A 19,736-nucleotide genomic window follows, 5' to 3' on the forward strand; every position below is an offset into this window, starting at 1 on the left:
CTATGGGCTTATTTAACAGTCTCTAATAAACCTCACATTTAAAGGTTTAAAAATTTAAATCAGGAGCAAAGACTATTTCATACTTGGACGAAGCAAGCTATTTTTAGAAAGCAGTTTTTATATCAAAATCACAGAACAATTTGCACCAGGGTTACAAGGTGCCCTCTTTAATGCTGATAAAAGGACCCTCGTCCCTGTTTTGGCAATTAGAAAAACTGAAACTTAGAAAGTCCCAGAAGAGGACCCCAAATCACTCCCTTCTGGGATTCAGAGCAGGCTCATCAGACAATGGTGAGGGGCAGTCACTCCTGTGCTCAGTGGTCTTCAGATACTGTGCACACACCCTGCAGACTTCTTCTCATAATATCTGTGCATTTCACGTTGTCCAAAGATCTAACTGCCACAAGGGACTTAAACTCTAAGCCTCAGTTGCCTCACTTTTTACCTGAGGAGTAAACAATAGTGCCTCCCTCGAAGGGTACTGTCTTAATGCGTAATGTTTGTGACACATTCACCACCATGCTGGGCACAGAGACAAGGCTCAGTTTGTGGAAATATTGATACATCCTCAGAAAGCAGGTGTTGAAAGGTCTCACTTTAAGTTCACGCTCCCCACTCAAGACTTTTGGTACCCAGGCCTGCTGGTTATGTCCCACACAGCGGCTCCCTTCTTCAGCTGGGCCCCCTCACCGTCTCCCAGGATTAGGAGGATACAATATAAAATGTCCATTTTCCTACGAGAACTTTTTTTGTTCATGGTGGGGTTTTCATTTGTTTGTTTGTTTTCAGTGAGGGAAAGGCTAGTCACCTGGGTCACTGATGTTTTACACAAGGAGCTGACCACTCTTGCTGCTGTCAGCATATAAACACTGTTGGGAGAGAATCAGCCCAGGTCTCCGCCCCTAAGCCAGGTCTCACTGAGGGGACAGTCCTTGAGGCTCTGCACCGGCCCTGCCTGTCACAGCAGGCCACTGCCTAACCGGCTTCCACAGCAGAACTCAGAGCTCTCATTCTTGTTTCTTGTGGCTGAGGCTGAGGGCAGGAAATCCTTGTGTCTTCCGTCCTTATCAGTCTTGTGTCCTGACGCAGTTACTCCCAGCCCTGGAGTAGAGATACCCGAAAATACAAAAACCGGTCAGACTTAACTTCCTTGGAAGTTGATCTTCATCGTATTGATAAGAGAAGGAGACTCTCATACCAGTGGGAAAATGACCGGGAGCCACCCTGTTAGGTAAGGACAGAGATCATCCAGATCTTAGAGCCAAGAGGGCCGTTTAAAAGCCTCCAGAATAAATTACAATACATGCATGATTGTTTCTTCTCATGAAGAGATGTGTACACTTTTTTGGTAGCAAAATCTTTCTAATCGACAACATTAATCAAAATCTACAAGTTACAAAATGATTGCATAATATTTATTATACATGAGTGTATATACTTATATATTTATATGTTATTGCATTACATTTTATACATATGTAAATTTCTGCTTATACTTCTTTATATTTTAAACTTCAATAATTTTCTTTAAATATTCTAGGCTCCTGTTTATGATCAGTTTGGCATTACAGATCATCCATTTGGGAAATAGTAAGAAGTATTTTATTTATAGTCTCAGTTTTTATTGTATATTTCTTTCTCAATCATTATCAGTCTCATACTTTCAATGTTTTTAAAAGGCTATCAAAAAGAGAAACAGAAAGGCAGTAGAGAAGAAATCAACAATGCTACAGCTCAGAAGCTCCAGAAGACACTCAACTGGACTTCGAACAACTGGAGGAAGGGAACCGGGAGCGCCGAGCGCTGGCGGCCACAGGACTCACCTCCCGACTCCCGGGCTGTCCGAGAGCGTAAGTCGCGGTGCGGCCCACAAAGCCCTTGCGGACACCTCAGTCAGTGGACTCCGAGTTTGGGATATGAAAAAACCCTAGGAGAAATTGAAGATAAAACGAGAAATCCAACAAGACAACATGTTATCATCTTCAAATGAAGATACACTATAAAGTAAAAAATATTTCCTAGTGAGATGTTCTTTTAACTCCGAAAAAAGTTTTACTATTTCATTGGTAAAACGTTGCATTTGCTATTGAATGGGTATTTTTCTGCAGGGCCAGAGAAGTGTGATTTAAATGTATTTAAAACAAATATCCCAACCCAAGATAATAGCAGACCCTTGCTTGGCTTATTTCAGACTCCCAGGCTCCAGACACCACGTCCCCAGGCGGGGCAGAGGGAAGGGTGGGCGGCGCCATCGCAGCCCTGGGTGGTCCCGCCCGGAGGCCTGTCTTTAATCACTGTCACGGGAAGTCACAGCCTTACCTTAATAGGTGAAAGGAAGGAAAAAAGAAAACCCTACTTGCAGGGGCAGGGTTTCCCGTGGAGTTATGGGGCTTTTTCCTGACCCGCCCATCCCTGCTAGTTTGTTTTTAACCCTTAAATTAACAAGCAGGGTTTTCCTGAGCAAACACACTTAGCAGGGAGCTAATTTTATTGCCTCGCTGGGGAGATCTCGTTCGGCCTTCTTGGGGTGGGTGTAACGTAGAGGGCCGCGCGCGGGTCGCGGAGCCAACGCCCAGCCGACCTCCACAGGGGCGCCCCCACGGCCGCGCTGCTGCAGGAACGGCGGCACCTGTGTGCTGGGCAGCTTCTGCGTGTGCCCCGCCCACTTCACCGGCCGCTACTGCGAGCACGACCAGAGGCACAGGTGGGCGCGGGGCTGAGCCGGCTGCGGGTGGTCGAGTGGAGGGGAAGGGGGCGCGCGGGGAGCGGGGGGGGCGGGGCGCACGCGGGGGCGCCCGCAGTGACGTAACTCCTGGTCTCACCTGTTCAGCGAATGCGGCGCCCTAGTGCATGGAGCCTGGACCTTCCGTGGCTGCCTCCTCTGCAGGTGCGTCTTCGGGGCCCTGCACTGCCTCCCCCGCCAGTCACCCGTCCGCTGTGGTAAGAGGACCTGTGATCACAGTCTACACACGCAGACAGTTGCTGCTTTATACGTACCGATCCGTGGAGACCCACCTGTGCCAGGTGACACAGAAATGAGCAAACTGGGTCGATTCATCACCCAGGAAAGTCAGATTCCTTGTGAATCACATAATGTATTATTATTATCATTTTAAATTTTATTCCTAAGTTTCCCGTATCCCAATTGCTGAGTTTTAATGTGATTTCCAAATAGTGTCCTTAAGTGTCCTTTACAGTGAGCAGTTTTTGGAGCACACAAGCTGGTAAGTAGAACCGAGCCTGGCAGACACGTTACCCAACTAAATCTCCAGTTATTTCCCTACACGACGCCCACACCATCTCAACTGTGAAAGGAGGAGGGCATTGGAGCAGATGGTCGCAGGCGTGGATGGCCAGGTGCTATGTCAACACTCCCAGGGAAGGAAGGTCCCTTGTACCCAGGGCTCAGGCCTGCCACACATAGTAAAGGCCAGCAGGGTGTAGAGAACAGATAGGAGTAAACATTTATTCGTGAATCTTCTGAGCAGTCACCAACTCAAGGCTAATGTTTCACTTGTAAAACTCAGTAGGGAACGTGAATTTCCTGGGTCAGGAAACAGATGTTTTGCTCCGTTGCTGAATCATCATCTTGGGCAGGGTCCAGGGGCACAAGCAAAGGCGGCACAGCATTTCAATCCCATGTCCTGCACCCTCTCCCCTATTCAGCATGCCTTGGCTGGGACTCCGGTGAGGGGCAATTAATGACAGCACAGCCCTTCAGCCCTCCGTCGGCCCTGAGTGGGGTTGCTCTGCAGTGTGAAGTCAGAGCCCATAAGTCCACTTTCCTGTTCCTCCCTCCACCTCACTGAACCCTGAACAAAACCCACAGTGACAGGCACACTTAATGGTAGCACAACCCTGAAACCCCAGGACTTGTCTTCTCTCAGGACTGCAGTGGCTGGGCAGCACCAGTGGGGTGCAGCCCTTCAGGCCAACTTCCTGCCCCCACCCTCTTGGTGGGGCAGTAGCGGAAGAGCACACAATGAATGCTCAGCTTTAAATCCTCCTTCCTGCCCCGATCTCCCTCCTTGTGCAACCTGGGGTAGGAAGAACAGTCAAGGGACATTCTTAATGAAGGTGCAGGCCTTCAGCCCACTTCCTGCCCTGCCCACCTCAGCCAGCTCTGCAGGGTGCCAGCAGTGCCAGTAGGGGGAAGTGTGATTATAGTAAAACATGTTGCACCTTTCCCTGGCTCCCTCACGTGGACCACATTTTCTGAAGCCCTCCCTCTCCTACTGGGCTCTCCATTTGCTGGGCCTATGCCCCTGATTCACTAGCTGCTCCTTCTACGCCCCAGAGAAGAGGACACAAATTAGGGAACAGGCATGAGAACTGCAGGTGGTACATGTGTAGTCCTAGAGGTGAGGTCATTTCCCATCTGCCATTGGCTCCCCCAGTGGTAATGTGGGGAAGGGGCTAGCTGTGATCATTTCCAGTCTCCTGTGCAAGGCCAGCGTGGATTCAGAAGTAGCAGGACATGCTGGAACTGGGTTCCAGCATATCTGCTCATTATTTTACATCCTTGGAAACGTCCAAGGCTGGGACTGCTGTCTGCCAAGGACAGTGACAATGGCTCCAAAAACATCTTTGTTTTGCTCAACTTTGCAGTCATCTTTCAGAGTAATTTGTCAGGTGCAGAAAGGGCAGTAACACCTTTGTACTCTTTGACCCATTGATCCTGCTTGAGGGCAGGTGACGATGGTGGTGTCTCTGCTGACAGTGGTCATGATGACGTAAGGGTGATGACGATGACGATGATGATGGCAGCTGTGCTGATGAAGGTTCATGATGATGTGAGGATGATGATGATGGCAGCTGTGCTGATAGGTAGTTATGATGACATGAGAGTGATGATGATGATGGCAGCTGTGCTCATGAACGTTTATGATGATATGAGGATGACGATGATGATGATAGCAGCTGTGCTGATAGGTGGTTATGATGACATGAGAATGATGATGATGGTGGTGGCAGCTGTGCTGATGAAGGTTATGATGACATGAGAGATGATGATGATGATAGCAGCTGTGCTGATAGGTAGTTATGATGACATGAGAGTGATGATGATGATGGCAGCTGTGCTCATGAACGTTTATGATGATATGAGGATGACGATGATGATGATAGCAGCTGTGCTGATAGGTGGTTATGATGACATGAGAATGATGATGATGATGATAGCAGCTGTGCTGATGAAGGTTATGATGACATGAGAGATGATGATGATGATGGTGGCAGCTGTGCTGATGAAGGTTTATGATGACGTGAGGATGACAATGATGGTGGTGGCAGCTGTGCTGATAGGTGGTTATGATGACATGAGAGTGATGATGATGGTGGCAGCTGTGCTGATGAAGGTTATGATGACGTGAGAGTGATGATGATGATGGTGGCAGCTGTGCTGATGAAGGTTATGATGACGTGAGGATGACAATGATGATGATGATAACTGTCTTTGTTAGTTCTTAGTATATTTCAGACACTTTGTACACTTTATCCCATTCAATTCTTATAACAAGCCTATGAAATATGTGTTATTGTACCTTTGATATTTGAGGACACTGAGGCTGAGAGTAGTTAACTTCTACAGCTAGTAAATGAGGTCCAATTCTTCTTTTTTCTTAAAACATAATCACAAGAGGCTAGTTGTTAATTTAGAAACAATATGATATTTTATCATAACGTTTAATTATTTAAAAATAGTGCAAAGGAGCCAGCCTGGTGGTGTAGCGGTTAAGTTTGCGCGCTCCACTTCGGCAGCCTAGGGTTCGCAGTTTCGGATCCTGGGTGCGGACCTACTCATCGCTCATCAAGCCATGCTGAGGTGGCATCCCACATAGAGCAACTAGAAGGATGTACAACTATGGCATACACCTATCTACTGGGGCACTGGGGAGAAAAAGAGAAAAAAGAAGGAAGATTGGCAACAGATGTTAGCTCAGGGCCAATCTTCCTCAAAAAAAAAAGTTAAAAAAAAACTATAAAAAATATTGCAAATTAATATGCTATAGTATATTGATATAAACATTGATAGAATGATAATTAATATGTAATTACTGTTAATCTGTGACTACCATTTACAGAGTACATAAGCACATTCCTGAACCATGTCAAACACTTTTTTTTTAAGTTGAGATGTAACTGACATATGTTAGTTTCAGCTATACAACATAATGATTTGATATATGTATATATTGCAGAATGATCACCAAATAAATACACTTAGCATCCATCACCATACATAGTTATAAATTTTTTTTCTTGTGGTAAGAACTTTTAAGATCTACTCTCTTAGCAACTTTCAAACATTCAATACAGTATTATTAACTATAGTCACCATGCTGTACATTATGTCCCTGGGACTTATTTATTTTATAACTGGAAGTTTATACCTTTTGACCACCTTCACCCATTTCACTCGCCCCCCACTCCTCATCTTTGGCAACCACCAATCTCTTCTCTGTATCTATGAGTTTGTTTTTTGTTCTTCAGAATCTACATATAAGTGAGATTATATGGTATTTGTCTTTCTCTGTCTATTTCACTTAGCATAATGCCCTCAAGGTCCATCCAGGTTGTCACAAATGGCAATATTTCCGTCTTTTTTATGGCTGAATACTATTCCTGTGTGTGTGTGTGTGTGTGTGTGTGTGTGTGTATCACATTTTCTTTATCCATTCATGCATCAATATACGCTTAGGTTGCTTCCATGTCTTGGCTATGGTAAATAATATGCAATGAACATGGACATGCATATATTTTTTCAAGTTAATATTTTCACTTCCTTTGGATCAATACCCAGAAGTGGAATTGCTGTATCATAAGGAAATTCTATTTTTAATTTTTTGAGGAACCTCCATGCTGGTTTCCGTAGTGGCTACACCAATTTACATTCCCACCAACAATGCACAAGGGTTCAGGATCTGATTTTTAATAATTATCAATATAAAATGAAGATATTTTTGATAGTGTTATTTAGAATATTGACATTCTGGCCATGTTCTAAATCTAACAGCAGAGTAAATGTTTTAAATTCTTTAATGGGATATTATGATGATTTTGAAGAGTATATGGAATATAGAATGAAAAACTATGTTCACAATATAATTGTAATGATGTGAGAGATACATATGGATGGGAGATCACAAATAGAGGATAACATGCCACAAAATCACAACCTTCTGGCTCCACCAGGGACCCAAAGGCAAAAGGATCTCCCAGGGACCTCTCTGCTCTGAGGCTCTGCGGGTCCGAGAATAACGAGCTTTCTTAATCCCAAATATAATGTCTTTTCGAGGGCATGTCTTTCCATTCTGATTCAGAAGAACACTATGTGCTCCCCAGTCTCCTCATGTAAAATGAGGATGACCTGCCCTCTGCCCTCAAACAGATGTTGAAGGATACAATTTATGCAAAATAATCTTGTTTGTTGGTGTGAGCTGTTCTGTAATTTTTCTGTCCCATGACCCTAAGTAATGCTTTGTGCATAATAATTCTAAATAAATATTGAATGGATGACCTTTGACACCTTAGTTCCAAATACAGCTCCAAAGAAGAAGCACCATATAAACCATGACCTATTATTATATTATAATTGAAAGAATCCATTTTTAGTGTCCTAAAAACAGTATGCTTTAGACGGGTAACTATCGTTCTCTCTACCATTTTCTGCATTCACATTTGTTAATTTCGCATTTAAAGAGGCAGTGTGGCATAATAGAAAAAGCATGGGAAACCCCCAATACTTGTTCAAATCCCAAGAAATACTTGTTATAATGTCTATGATCTTTAAGAAAGGTAAAATAACTTGTTTGTGATTTGGTCTCCACAGCTGCAAAATTGGAGCTGAATATTTAGCCAATTGATTTGTTAGTGTGAAAAGGCATTGTACCTTTTACATATTATGCTCAAAATAAATTATTGTTACTTTATTATTATCACCATCAATGCTATTCAAGTCAATACAATGAGGTTAGAAAGAATTACTTCATAATCTAGCATTTATATGCAAATTTACTGAAATGTGTTTTTTAGATTGTGAACAATACCCACTATTTGATGGGCATTAAGTTAATTAGGGTTAAAAAAAAAAAAAAAAGAATGACAAGCTTCAAGCTAGCAGGGACCTTTGTTCAGTGCTTGAGCCGGGCCAAGCTCTCATTATACCAAGAGGGTAGTTCTTCCTACATGTAACCCCGAAGAATTAGGTATTTCATTAGCATCAAGAACTGGTTTAATGTACTAAAATTTAGAGTCTAAATAATGACACAGTGAAGGAGCAAACTCAAATGCCTTCAGAGATAAACAGATAATATAAATGTCAGATTGAGGGCAGGTCAAGCCTCACTGTTCAAATTCAATTTTAAAAAATGCATTTCTAGCACAAACCAATCAACCAAGCCACCATCTGTGGGCCAGAGCCAGCCTATGGGCTTGTGGCAAGTATGGCCCTGCCAAGTCCTGGCCTCAGCCTGTCAGAGCTGTGGGGATGCTGTCAGCAGAGAGCAGAGCCTTTGTCAAGCCCTCGTGGGACATTCTTTTATGATAGGGGCTGCCCCAGTGGGTGAACTCCTCTGGATGTCATGGCAGGGGAGGAGGCCATCTGGCTCCCAAGGGCATCCAGAGGTATCTACAAATTAGAGAATTTTGGGAATGCTGGTTCTGGATCTCACATTGAAACATGATGCTATCCTCATCCAGAGTGGTTTCCAAACTTTTTTATTTAAATCTCCCACTCCATCAGTAAAAATATTTCAGCATGTTCTCCAGTCATTGGTGGTAGCACAGTTGCCATGCTGAGGCATATCTTGAGCAAACTTGATTTCGCTTATATCTTCCTTTTCACATATGCACAAGACTGATATATGTGATAAAAATCTCTGCTATTTTAGAAAAAAAAGTCTGCTATATTAGACTTTTAGACCAAGTCTAAAAAAGGTCTTTTGATAAGTATATAATAAAAATCCCAGGTTATAGTCAGTCATCCATCGGCAGCAGTTTCCTTTGTAGTATGACAAAATAATGGTGGGCTGTAGGACCACTGATTTCATAGATTCTAATGAGCTCAGTAGATATTAATAAAGCTTATTTTTAAATGAATATATAGTGGAAGTTCCAATGTTTTCTCTCTAAGCTCAGTGGATGACCTTGGGCCCTCTGGGAGGGACACTACATGGTGCTCACAGCCCCAGTTTGGAGACCCCTGCTTGAGGGGCTGACTTGGTCTAACTAAATTCACAAAGCTGACAGAAACAGCAGCCTTTGAGTGTATATACATTGACATGACTGCCTGAATCCTTCTTCTCTGTGGGCAGCCTGTTCTCTTCTACCAGGGGAAAAGCCACACTGAAGCTCAATTTGGGCGACCCTTTTTCACCTGAATAGTTTCTTCTTGTGCTGTAAGCACTTGTTTTATCATCAGCTACAGCCTCCTCTGGGCCCAGATGTCTGAGTTCCTGTGTTGTGGGGTTCTGGTACCCTGGAACAGCCCTCTCCCAAGATGGGGTGGTGTGGGGAAGTGGTGGCCAGGCCTGGAGTGGGCCTGACCTCGGTCCCATCCTAGTCTGGCCTTCTGGACGGTCCCACCATAGCCCACCTGTGAACAGGTGTAAAGTGGGTCCCTGCTGCTTGTCTTCATCATTACTTGTTAATTTCAGCCATTTCCTGCTCACCACAGGTTCTCACGTTCAGAGGACATCTCCTGGAGGTGTCTTGGAGGACGGGGCTGTGGCAAGCCTGCCTGGGGGAAGGCCAGGCTGGCCTCTGCTGAGCAGGCCTGGGGAGAAGTTCCCAGTAGTTGTGATGTAGGGCTGCTGAGTCGCAGGTCGAAAAAGAATTTTCAGACATGAGCCGCTCATTCGTTTGTGCACCTCTATTTTGTGTTCAGCGTGGGGACGGGACCCATGGGCAGTAAAGAGCTGCAGTCTAAGTGTCTGTGCAGGGCATTATATGCGATTTTAGCTATTTTTACTACTCTAAAGAAATGTCAAAGAAAAAAGTATTAGGTGGTCTGGTTAGTCTCAGACTAGGGCATGGGGGTGGATGAATGAGATGTGTCCTTGCATTCCAAGCTACAGTATGCCTCAAGGAACACGAGGGCAGGAGAGTAAAGTCATTGATCACCTCCTGAGGTAAATCCCTTCCCTCCTAGCCAGAGGCGACTGAATAATGCCAGACGGAGTAGCCACCGTCAGTTGGGCCCTTCCTCAGTTGCATGCTTCCCTGCCCAGCCGACCCCACATCGGACTTGCTTGTGAGAATGCTTTAGTGGAGTTGGTGCCCTGCCGGTGGCCATGCCTATGGGGCTTGTCAGCTTCATGTGGTAATCAGTCCACCACGGAGACCCTGCCCACTACTCCAGAGACTCCCACCGAGCACCTCTGGGCTGGGGTCTCAGCGCACAGAGAGCCAGACTAGCAAACCCTAGGGCTCAGAGTGAGACCTGCTATGGGGGGCCACGTTGTGACAACAGGGAAGGGGAGCACTGTGGGGTGTGGCACCAGGCCTGGAGTGCAGTGGAGCTGTACATGGGGTAGCTTCCTCTGTGGGAATATTAGCCATCACTTTAGGGCGGAGTGCCTTCTTCCTGTTTAATAAGTGGTCCCTAGTCAAAGAAATAGTGTTAAGGACTGGTTTGGGGAAAAGTAGGATCTTCTTTGCAAGACGGATGCAAGCTGTTTTATTCTATTGTATTTTACATCAAATCTTTTTGCCCCTGATTGCTAAATAACTTGGAACTCTCAGAAGGATCACCTTGGTCAGCTCATGTGGGAAACGAGAAGGGTGAAGGGCTATTCCTTTGTTAGCCTTAAAAACAGTAAACCAGTTTTCCTTCAGCTCTCCAAGTTCCACAAAAATCCCCTTATTTCTGGCCGCGTCGAAAGGAATATAAAAGCTACAGGAGAGGGCCTCTTCCCTGCGCTGCGCGGCCTGGTGTGGTCAGGGCGCGCCCACCCGGCTGACTAAGAGCCCGCAGGCAGAGTGGAGTGACGAGGCCGAGGCGGAAACGGGCCTTGATCGGAGCTGGGGCAGGCGTCTCTGTTGCACTCTCTTAAAGCTGGCCGGCAGCAGTGTGTCTTATGTACTCTCGGGGTTTTTTTTCAGACCTGAGAGACTTGCTCGCCTCCCGCTCTAATGGAGTAAGCGCACAGCGCACGCTGAGTGTGCTCATCCTCCTGCCCTGCTTCCTCCTGCCGTGCGCGCTCAGTGAGGAAGCGGACTGACCGCTCACCGGGCCTGCGAGGACCTAACACGCAACTCCGCACCGGCAGCGCCAGGCGTCCCCACCGCAGCTGAGCAAGCATGGCGCTCCGTGGGAATGCCAGCACTGTGCATCCGCTTTAATTTTCTATGTTGTAACTCATAGATTTGCCTCATTTCGTATCAACTGAAGCATTAGATGAGTATTTTTGTTGTTTAATAAACATTTTCATGAAAGCCTTTTCTTGCTTCCCTAAGCCTTATCTCCAGGGATACGACTTAGATGCGCGGGAGTAAACACTGGAGGCTGGGGCCTCTTCGCTCTAAATCGTCTCGAATGATTTCAGAGTAGACTGAGAACGCGCACCGACCCGTATAACAGCTCCTCTTTGAGCAGCCCCTGACCCCCGCACATAGATGCACCACAGATGCGGCACTGCTTCATGTCATTCATTTGTTCGCTGTCAGTCTGGTCCCTAAGTCCTGGGGGGCCGGGGACAGCACCACGTGTGTACCCAGTACCGCTGTGCTCTGGGTCTGGCAAAGTGGCAAAGAGCAGCTGCTTACAAATGCTCCATAGATAGAGAAAGCAGGCAACAGGTGGAGAGAGCAAGACCAGAGCAGACAGCCTGGCCCCCCTCCTTTTCTCCTTCTTCCTCTACTGATTGCTCCTTTGTGACACCCTTTTCAGGCAATTAGCACTTCTTGGCATTATCACCAACATCTCCTTAAAAGGGGAAGATTCTACACATGAGAACTCAGTTGTAAAGGCTAGGCAGGGAGAGAATTCAGCCAAAGCAGGTTACAGCCTCAGGCCTCTTCTCATAGGATCCATCGTCTCCGACAGCCGGCCAGGGGAGCACAGCTTACCTGCAGCAGGGCAGCCACCAAATCTGAACCCCAATCTGCAACCAAATATGTATAAAGAACTTGGGAAAAATAAAGGAGACTGAAGGGGCTGTCTCCCACCAGTCGCACGGTGGGTACTTGGGAGTCAGCGTTTCTAAGCTGGATCTGTCGACTATATGAGCTCTCTGATTAATCACAGCCCTAGTGCACAGATACCATAGCTAGAAATTGGAGGGGCAGAAACAGGGAGAATATTACAAATTATTCAGCTAAACAAATAAGAATAAAATATGAGAGCGAAAAGGACTTCAGAATAGACAATACTACCTGAATTAATAAATTAATTGATCAAAATATTGATTTTTTTTTAAACCTTATAGAATTTCATTTAAAATATTCAAAGCTGAATTCAATGGAAAGGCCCACACAGGATTTATTGTCCATGTGATGTAAAGCTACATGTAATGGAGTGCTTTTGTGGGCAGAAAAGTGCCTTTCAGTCAACACTGACACCTGCCTGCCCCAAGCAGTCACCCAGTGCTCAGCTGTGGAAATCCTGCACTGGAGGGTGATCTTATTTTCCTGGATGCTGGACCATCACCCATCTAGGTGACTAGAGTGCTCAGTGTGAGCACGGGAATGGGGAGTCATGCTGAATTAAATGGGCTGCTACTTAGCGCTCTACATAGCTCGCACACACAAACACACTCACACAACAATTCAACAGGTATCTTTTGAGGCCCACTATAAGCTGGGCTGGGTGGCACAGCCATTCAAGCGAGGAGTGGGAGGGAGAAGTGAACCAATGCAAAGGCTATCAGTGACTACAGGCTCCATGAGGAGGGGGTGCAGCTGCTGGAGACACCAGGTGAGAGGAGAAGGGCCCGTGCATGTCACCAGAATGTCCACTTTGAGGGCACACACTTCAAATAGGTGGTATTTCCATTGAGTTTTTCAGCTTTTTAAAATCACTTTAGTTCAGAAGCCTATGTAATATAATTATTTTAAAAATCTATATTATAAATTAGTTTATTGGCATTTTCAACCTTTTCAATCATTGGCTGTGAAAATATGAATTCAATGTAATATGCAAATGAGTGTTAAAGAAAAAGAAGGTAGAATTAAGTAAAAGGGTGACTTGGACTGTGGTTCATGAAAAAACATTCAAGTTTTGAGACAAATATATCTAGTCAATAATGATTTTTTATAGCAAATTTGTCTAAATAGTTTCAAGTGCATTCTGAGCAGTACCTTCTATTGCAGCTTAATTATTATAAAAGCAAACAAGTGATGAACTTTGCAAATTTATCCTAAGGACTTGATAAATATATTTATACTATGTGTGGCATGTTTACACAATGCCTGCCTTCTACATGTTTATACTAATGTGCAGTATGCTGGAACACAGGCAGACTCAATGCCGTGTGGCCTTATTTTCTATGGCTGTACCCGGGAAACTGAGCTGCAGACTCTGTTCCACACTGGAGACGCCACGACTGTGCTACAAGGGAAGCCAAGCCCTTTTGTTTGGTTTTATTATGAGAAAGAATATGTAGGATAGAAACCCTCATTTACATTTTAGGTAGAAAATTAGGAACCAGGATACGGATCCTCTTAATAGAATAATTCCTGATTATAAGCAAGAAAACCAAATTAACCATTTTATCTATCTATGTATCTATGTATGTATCTGTCTATCCATCCACCGACCGACCTACCCACCCCCTACTTACCTACCTAATTACTTGAGAAACCTTTACCTACCTAGCTCTGAAAAGAACATAAAATCTCATCTAGGAATTGTGAAAAGTAAGCCGCCGGCTTTTTCTGTAGTGCTTGGAGAATTTGAGGATAAAAGGTATTTTCCCTGTAAATGGCACCCAGGTGTCCAGAGAGATCATTAAAAAGTAGAAACTTCCCAGGAGACAAAAGCAGATCCTGGGCTCCTGGTTGGAGCCTTCACATAAATGTGTCACATATCTAATCTGTCTCCTGCTGTCAGGAGACCAGATGGAGACGGCTGTCCCGGGTCACTCTCAGAGCTGCCCCCGTCCCACGCCCCAGAAAGCAGCCTGGTCAGTCCTGGCTTTGTTCGCCCTGACAGAGCGAGGGGCCTCCCTGTGGAGAAAGCAATTAGAAGCTCTCTCCATTCTGGATTGTTTGCAGAAGCCGCTCTTTCCTTGCCAGCTTTTGTTCTCACTCAGTCTACCCTGACATATCCTAGAAAAGTAGGATCTGTCACCAGAAGCCATGTGTGTTCTCATAAGGGAACCACTCAGGGGCACTGAGAGCAGGGACAAGGAAAGCCACAAGGATTTATACCTCACATAGCTTCAATTGCCTGACTGTTCAGACCTTTGAACCCATTCCTGCGTTGGAGTGTCCTTCCAAGCCAAAGCAAATGCCTGCTGGGAGGGGCCGTCCGGAACCTTTTAGCCACATCACAATTTCCTCCTTCTGCCTGGAAGCAACTGACTTTTCTTGGCTGGGAGCATTCAAAAGCAGCCTCTGAATGTGTTTCCAATTTCTGCTGTCTGCAAAAGCCACTCTGGCACATGTAGCTTTACATCACATAGGCAATAGGTCTGTGACTGACCTTTCTATTCAATTCAGCTTTGAATATTTAAAATTAAGTTCTATAAACTTTATAGAACTCATTTCTCATTTCACCTGGACTGTCTGCTGCTGGGAAAGTAAAATGAGGGGCATTGTCTCCTCCAGATAGAACTGCTGGGCACTCCACTGATCTCCTGACCAGCAACTGGACCCCAGCTAGACCCTATGAAAGTTTGTAGCCACAGAGATGTCTGAATTCCCAGCAGGTGAACACCTCCAAGCTGAGTGAGAGATGTCCACAGCACTTCCACTGGGATTTATACACTGAAGTGCAAGTGAATGTTAAATGACCAACACTCTAGAAAAAAATTATAGATATAATTACTTAAACTGATATATATATCAGTTTATTATAAGTAAGGTGTATATAGTTTATTATATATAAAGTAATATAGCAAAATTTACAAATGATAGTAAAATATATAATACTGTATGTTGTAAATTCCCTGTAGCCAATAAGCTTTCACCAAATTTTACATCTGTACCCAACCTGTGGTTGTGATTTGATTATAATTTGACAAATGGTGCTGCATCCTAATTCACTGACTCTTTCCCCCAAAAATTTATTGTCATTAAATCTGATTTGTGATTTACTTATGAAACTATTTCTAATCCTCATATGAATTATGTTAATTAACTGAAATCTCTTTGAACTTTCGCACTACATATGTGAGAACTTCACTTGTTTGTTGACATGAGTGACTTCTTTGCTGTTTTAAAATGTACCCAGGATTTGTTTTAATCAGGAATGGTAAGACCTACAGACAAAGAAATGACTGCTATGAAGGAAGAAGTTTATACTTACAGATGCCTATAAACAGGAGGCATGCAACACCACACAGAGCCACATGGGGAAGCCCCGGGTCAGTCAGGAGATAGAGGGAGTGAGGTGAAAATGGAGGCAAAGCTTTTTCTGTGGTTTCCATGAGAAAGAATGGACAAGGCAAGGTAATAAGGCTTAGGATTAGCTAGTTTGAAAATTTCAGCAGGCTTTAGGGCAAAGAGGCTGTCTTTAGTTGTCTGGTACATTTTCCCCTTGCTCCCTCTGCCTTCTAACCAACGCTGGGGCTTCTCCTTGTGGCCCTGCATGGCATGGTGTGCCCAGCCTCTTGAGATCTGTGAGTATAACAAATTATCTTTTCAATGGCCTTGCCATACCTAAATAATAAAACCTATATTTTAAAACAAATAGGCAAGAGCTGTTGATACATTAGAACTATAATGGACTAAAGAACTGATTAAGTGTCGGCATTGGTCATCATTGCTAAAGCTCCTACAAATGCTGGCATGATAACTTTATATCTTGTGTTGATGGACCTTCCACAAAGGCCAGTCTTACTAGGTGTGGCCCAGAGGTCTACACAAGGATGGTGAATAATGAGCATCCACTTGGACTCCAAGCATTGTCTCCAGGGAGGCCTCGTGCTGCTTGGGCCTCTGGAGTTGATTGTATGCCAAGGGATAGCTCAATAAATCTGGGGGAAAAAATCCTATCACCACTCAAGAAAATGTTCACAGGGTTGTAAATGGACAAAAACCATATTTCAGAACCAGTATTATTGAGTTATTAATAACTTTGTCTAACAATAAACTCATCTCTGAGCAGGCTTTTACATTTCCCTCATGGCATTTGATTGATCACAATAAAAGAAGAGCCACCATCACAGTCCTTGTTCGACATGCAAGAAAACACAGGCTTGAGGAGGTGGATGAACTAGGCAGGTCACACAGCCAGCAAAGGAGAAACTGGGCACTGCTGTCTCCGTGCTGTGCTGCCAAAGCCCACACGCCTCCCCTCACCTCTCAACTGTCTGGAAGAGACTGTCAATTTCTACTATGAGTTTGGCATCAATTATGATTTTCATCCTTGTTCCAGAACCTCCTGTGTGTGGTGCTTGCCAGGCCTGAGACTGCAATAATCCCAGTCCTTGCTCCCTCAAATACTTTTAGCATCAAATGGATATTTCCCCCACTGATGCTTCACTGCTGCCCCTTCTCTCATTCCCAAACTCGTTGGATTACAGGCAGCTTCAGAGTTAATCCTCCAGGGATCTTCAGAGCTGGAGTGGTGGAGCGGGGCATGTCCTTTCCGCAGGCAGCTTCTGGGGTCGCTGGCGGTGGGCTGAGAGGTCTGGATCTGCCCTGGGCACTCCCCACACAGGGAGTTTCCTGACTCAGGTGGCTCTGGACACACATGATCATTTCCTTCCTTCCAGCTGTCAACTCTTCTCCGGCAGGAGTCTGGTTCCAGACATTCTCTTGTTGTGGAACTGAGAGAAGGGGTTGAGGAAGTACAAGATGACGAGGGAGAGGGAATGCGCCTGCGGAGCGGCAAGATGGAGAGGGGAAGGCAAATAAGTACTCATGTATTTTGTTGCTTTCCCAATGATCTTTTGGCATTTCAGGAAAACCAACAAAACCAGGAAGAGCACTGGGCTGGCCACTATTGTGCGTGACCGTGCAAGGGGAGTCAGCAAGAAGATGGTAAAGATCAGTGCTGGCAGGTGACAGAGGTCCTGAGAACATCTTCCCAGGGAATGTGCCTGTTCCAGAGAAGGCCCTAAGCCCTCCAATGGCTCTGTTACCAAGCAAAGGCCCACTGCCCGGCGTACAGGGAAACCAAAACTATGGCACCAGCTTTTGCGAAAAGAAAAGGTTGTATTGCAAGGTTGATCAGCAAGGAGACAGGAGTCTCTCTGTCTGTCTGTCTCCCTGATCCAAGGCTTGGGGCAAAATTTAAGAAGTCAGGGGCTACTAAGTTGCAGCTGGGCCTATGTAAGCTGATTGGCTAGTCTCAAATCAGTCCATACACGGTAATCAAACTGCTGGAAGCCAGATTTTCCTTATTGAAGGACTTCTCACTTCATAAAGGGCTCAGGTGGAACATTTCTGAAGATTCTTGGTTCTAGGGTCATCCTGGGTCTATGGTGTCCCGCCTGGTGCATGCGCAGTGCTGTCTCTGTTACTGAGCAAGGTTTCATTAATCAACAACCTGTTTTAAGGAAGCAAAACTAGTTTAAGCTGGTCAATGTTTTATGTGCTGTTTCAGCTCCTTAATTAGGAGGAGAAGGCTGTAGGTTCCTGTAGGACCACCATCACGTGACTTCATGTTCATTGTATTGCTTGTAAAGAGTGCTGCTTGCCCTCAGGACCCAACCTTGCCCTCCCAATCCCTTAAGGTCAACAGGGAGCATCCCCAGTGAAGTACTAGGTGTGCGGAGACTGACCTCCCTACCACAGGCCTCCCAGGAAAAGGCGGAGGAGCACAGAGGCACCCCGGCACCCTCCCACCTGGTCCAGCTTTGTGGGACACAAAGCTTGGGGCTGGCCCAAGCCCTGGGGTCCCACAGCCCTGTGGAGCCCTGTCCAGGGCATGGGGTCACCACATGACATCATTTCTCAAAAGCTGAGGTTCTATAGATTTTTTTTCATAGGTATGTAAAAATCAAACAAAACACAGACACCTGAAAGAAAGTCAGTGCAATGCTAACTTGGGATATGTTTAAAGGATAGGAATATAAGTTACTTCTGTTGCTTTCATTTACTTTCCAATTTTATAAATAAATAAAGTAAATATAACTGGATATTTTACATTTTAAAAAGCAGCATCTTGTGTAACATTTTCACTTTGTAATATACTTAAGCCATAGAATTTACGTTTTTATTACCACAGCATAATAATGTTTTAGATTGAAAGGCACGGGCAAGATTTGGTAGTTGTGCTAGAAGAATAATGCTTATGAGGGGAAGAGGGAAGGGCTCCAGGCGGATGCCTGTTTTTCAAGTGCAGATCTCAGAATCGTGTTGGGTAGAGGGTGCAGGGAAGAAACGGTTGTCCCACTCTTGTTCCATGAAACGTGAGACCACTCGTTCCTGACTCAGCCTAGGTCTGCGGGACTCGGACTTCTCACCCCCCAAGACCTAGAGTCTTCCCCTTCCCTCTGCATTATCTCACTGTCCAGGGGACTTGTCCCCTGAAGGCTGCCCTGCAGATCATCCCGTTGGATCACTCTGTGTCCCAACAGATCACACCCTCAGCACAGAGCAGCAAACAGGCCCCACAGGGATGCCAGGGTCAAGGTCATCTCCCCAGGGCCTGTGGACCTTTCTGGATTCACACCCCCCACCCCCCTTGCTGTGCCTCCCTGTGGAGCCAGCACCTGCGTTTGGGTTGCAGATTCTGGTACTGCCCCTTATGAGGGTGATTGGAGGCCTCAGCCTGGGCCTCAGGGGAGCTGCAGCCTGTCCAGTTCTGGGGTCTTCCCTCAGCCATGAGGCCAACAGGAGTCACCCACTGCACCTCCCCGAATACCTCTCTCTCCCAAGTCGGCTAATGTGATGCCAGGCATTCAGTTTCCGAATTGTATGGATTTAGAATTAGCTTTGGTGATATTCTTCACGTTTAATTTTTTACATTAAACAATATTTATCACCAATTGTTTTAAAAATATTTTTACATAAAATAAAAAGCATCCAAAACAACGATAGTTCTTAAGTTATTCTGAGGCAGTGGCCCTCGTGACTGCCACCACCGTCCCCCTGTCTCGCACACACTCTTTGTTGAGCAGAGTCGCTGAGTATTTAGTGTTTGCCACCTGTCCGGGGTCCATTCAAGGCATTTCATTGCCTTACGTGTGATCGTCCTCTTTGAGGGATCATGGGGACAATATTACCCAGGATCCTGCAGGATGACTTGGATGTCAATATTTTTATGTCTGTAAATCAGTGTTTTTGGCTATGAAATCCATGGCTCACAGCTTATTTCCTTGTGTCTTTAAACATGTTACTCTGTTTTCTTCTGACGCAAAGTATTGTACTCAGAAATGTTGATGAGGTCCTGATTTTCTTTCCTTTATGTATCATTTGCTCTTATTTTCCTAGATGCCCAAGGATTTCTCTTTTTCTTGAAAGCCTAACTCACTAGAAAACGTCTTGCCATGGGTCATTCTGAGTCAGTACTCAGCTTGCTCTGTGAATATGCAGTTTGAAAGCATTCCCCTATTTCCAAGAGAACTTTCTGAATTAAAACTTTTAATGTTTGTTTTGTGTCTCTGATTTGGTTTTCTCCTTCA

At 45.1% G+C, this 19,736-nt stretch overlaps 1 protein-coding gene across 2 annotated transcripts; it reads left to right on the forward strand.

Moving 5' to 3' along the window:
• Positions 1-1,036: 1,036 nt before the first annotated feature.
• LOC131410597 (cryptic protein-like) lies at positions 1,037-11,441 on the forward strand. Of its 2 annotated transcripts, none has more exons than XM_058548706.1 (6): positions 1,037-1,231; positions 1,541-1,590; positions 1,680-1,850; positions 2,590-2,704; positions 2,831-3,024; positions 11,104-11,441. In XM_058548706.1, exons 1-6 carry the CDS (start codon positions 1,209-1,211, stop codon positions 11,220-11,222), a joined length of 672 nt encoding a protein of 223 aa, XP_058404689.1. In that variant the 5' UTR covers positions 1,037-1,208; the 3' UTR covers positions 11,223-11,441. The 2 variants fall into 2 exon arrangements, with proteins under 2 accessions (XP_058404689.1, XP_058404690.1); XM_058548707.1 differs by having other exon boundaries at positions 1,041-1,231; positions 2,831-2,940.
• The last annotated feature ends 8,295 nt before the right edge of the window (positions 11,442-19,736 follow it).

The sequence above is a fragment of the Diceros bicornis genome, chromosome 10, assembly GCF_020826845.1.
Source record: "Diceros bicornis minor isolate mBicDic1 chromosome 10, mDicBic1.mat.cur, whole genome shotgun sequence".
Lineage (NCBI taxonomy): Eukaryota > Metazoa > Chordata > Mammalia > Perissodactyla > Rhinocerotidae > Diceros > Diceros bicornis.

What these genes read in the sequence shown, in the direction of transcription:
- LOC131410597 (XM_058548706.1), top strand. Translation starts at nt 1,209, where the DNA reads ATGACCGGGAGCCACCCTGTTAG. An exon ending in GATCATCCATTTGGGAAATA is followed by an intron (nt 1,591 to 1,679) that starts GTAAGAAGTATT and finishes TGTTTTTAAAAG; the next exon opens with GCTATCAAAAAGAGAAACAG. An exon ending in CTCCCGGGCTGTCCGAGAGC is followed by an intron (nt 1,851 to 2,589) that starts GTAAGTCGCGGT and finishes CGACCTCCACAG; the next exon opens with GGGCGCCCCCACGGCCGCGC.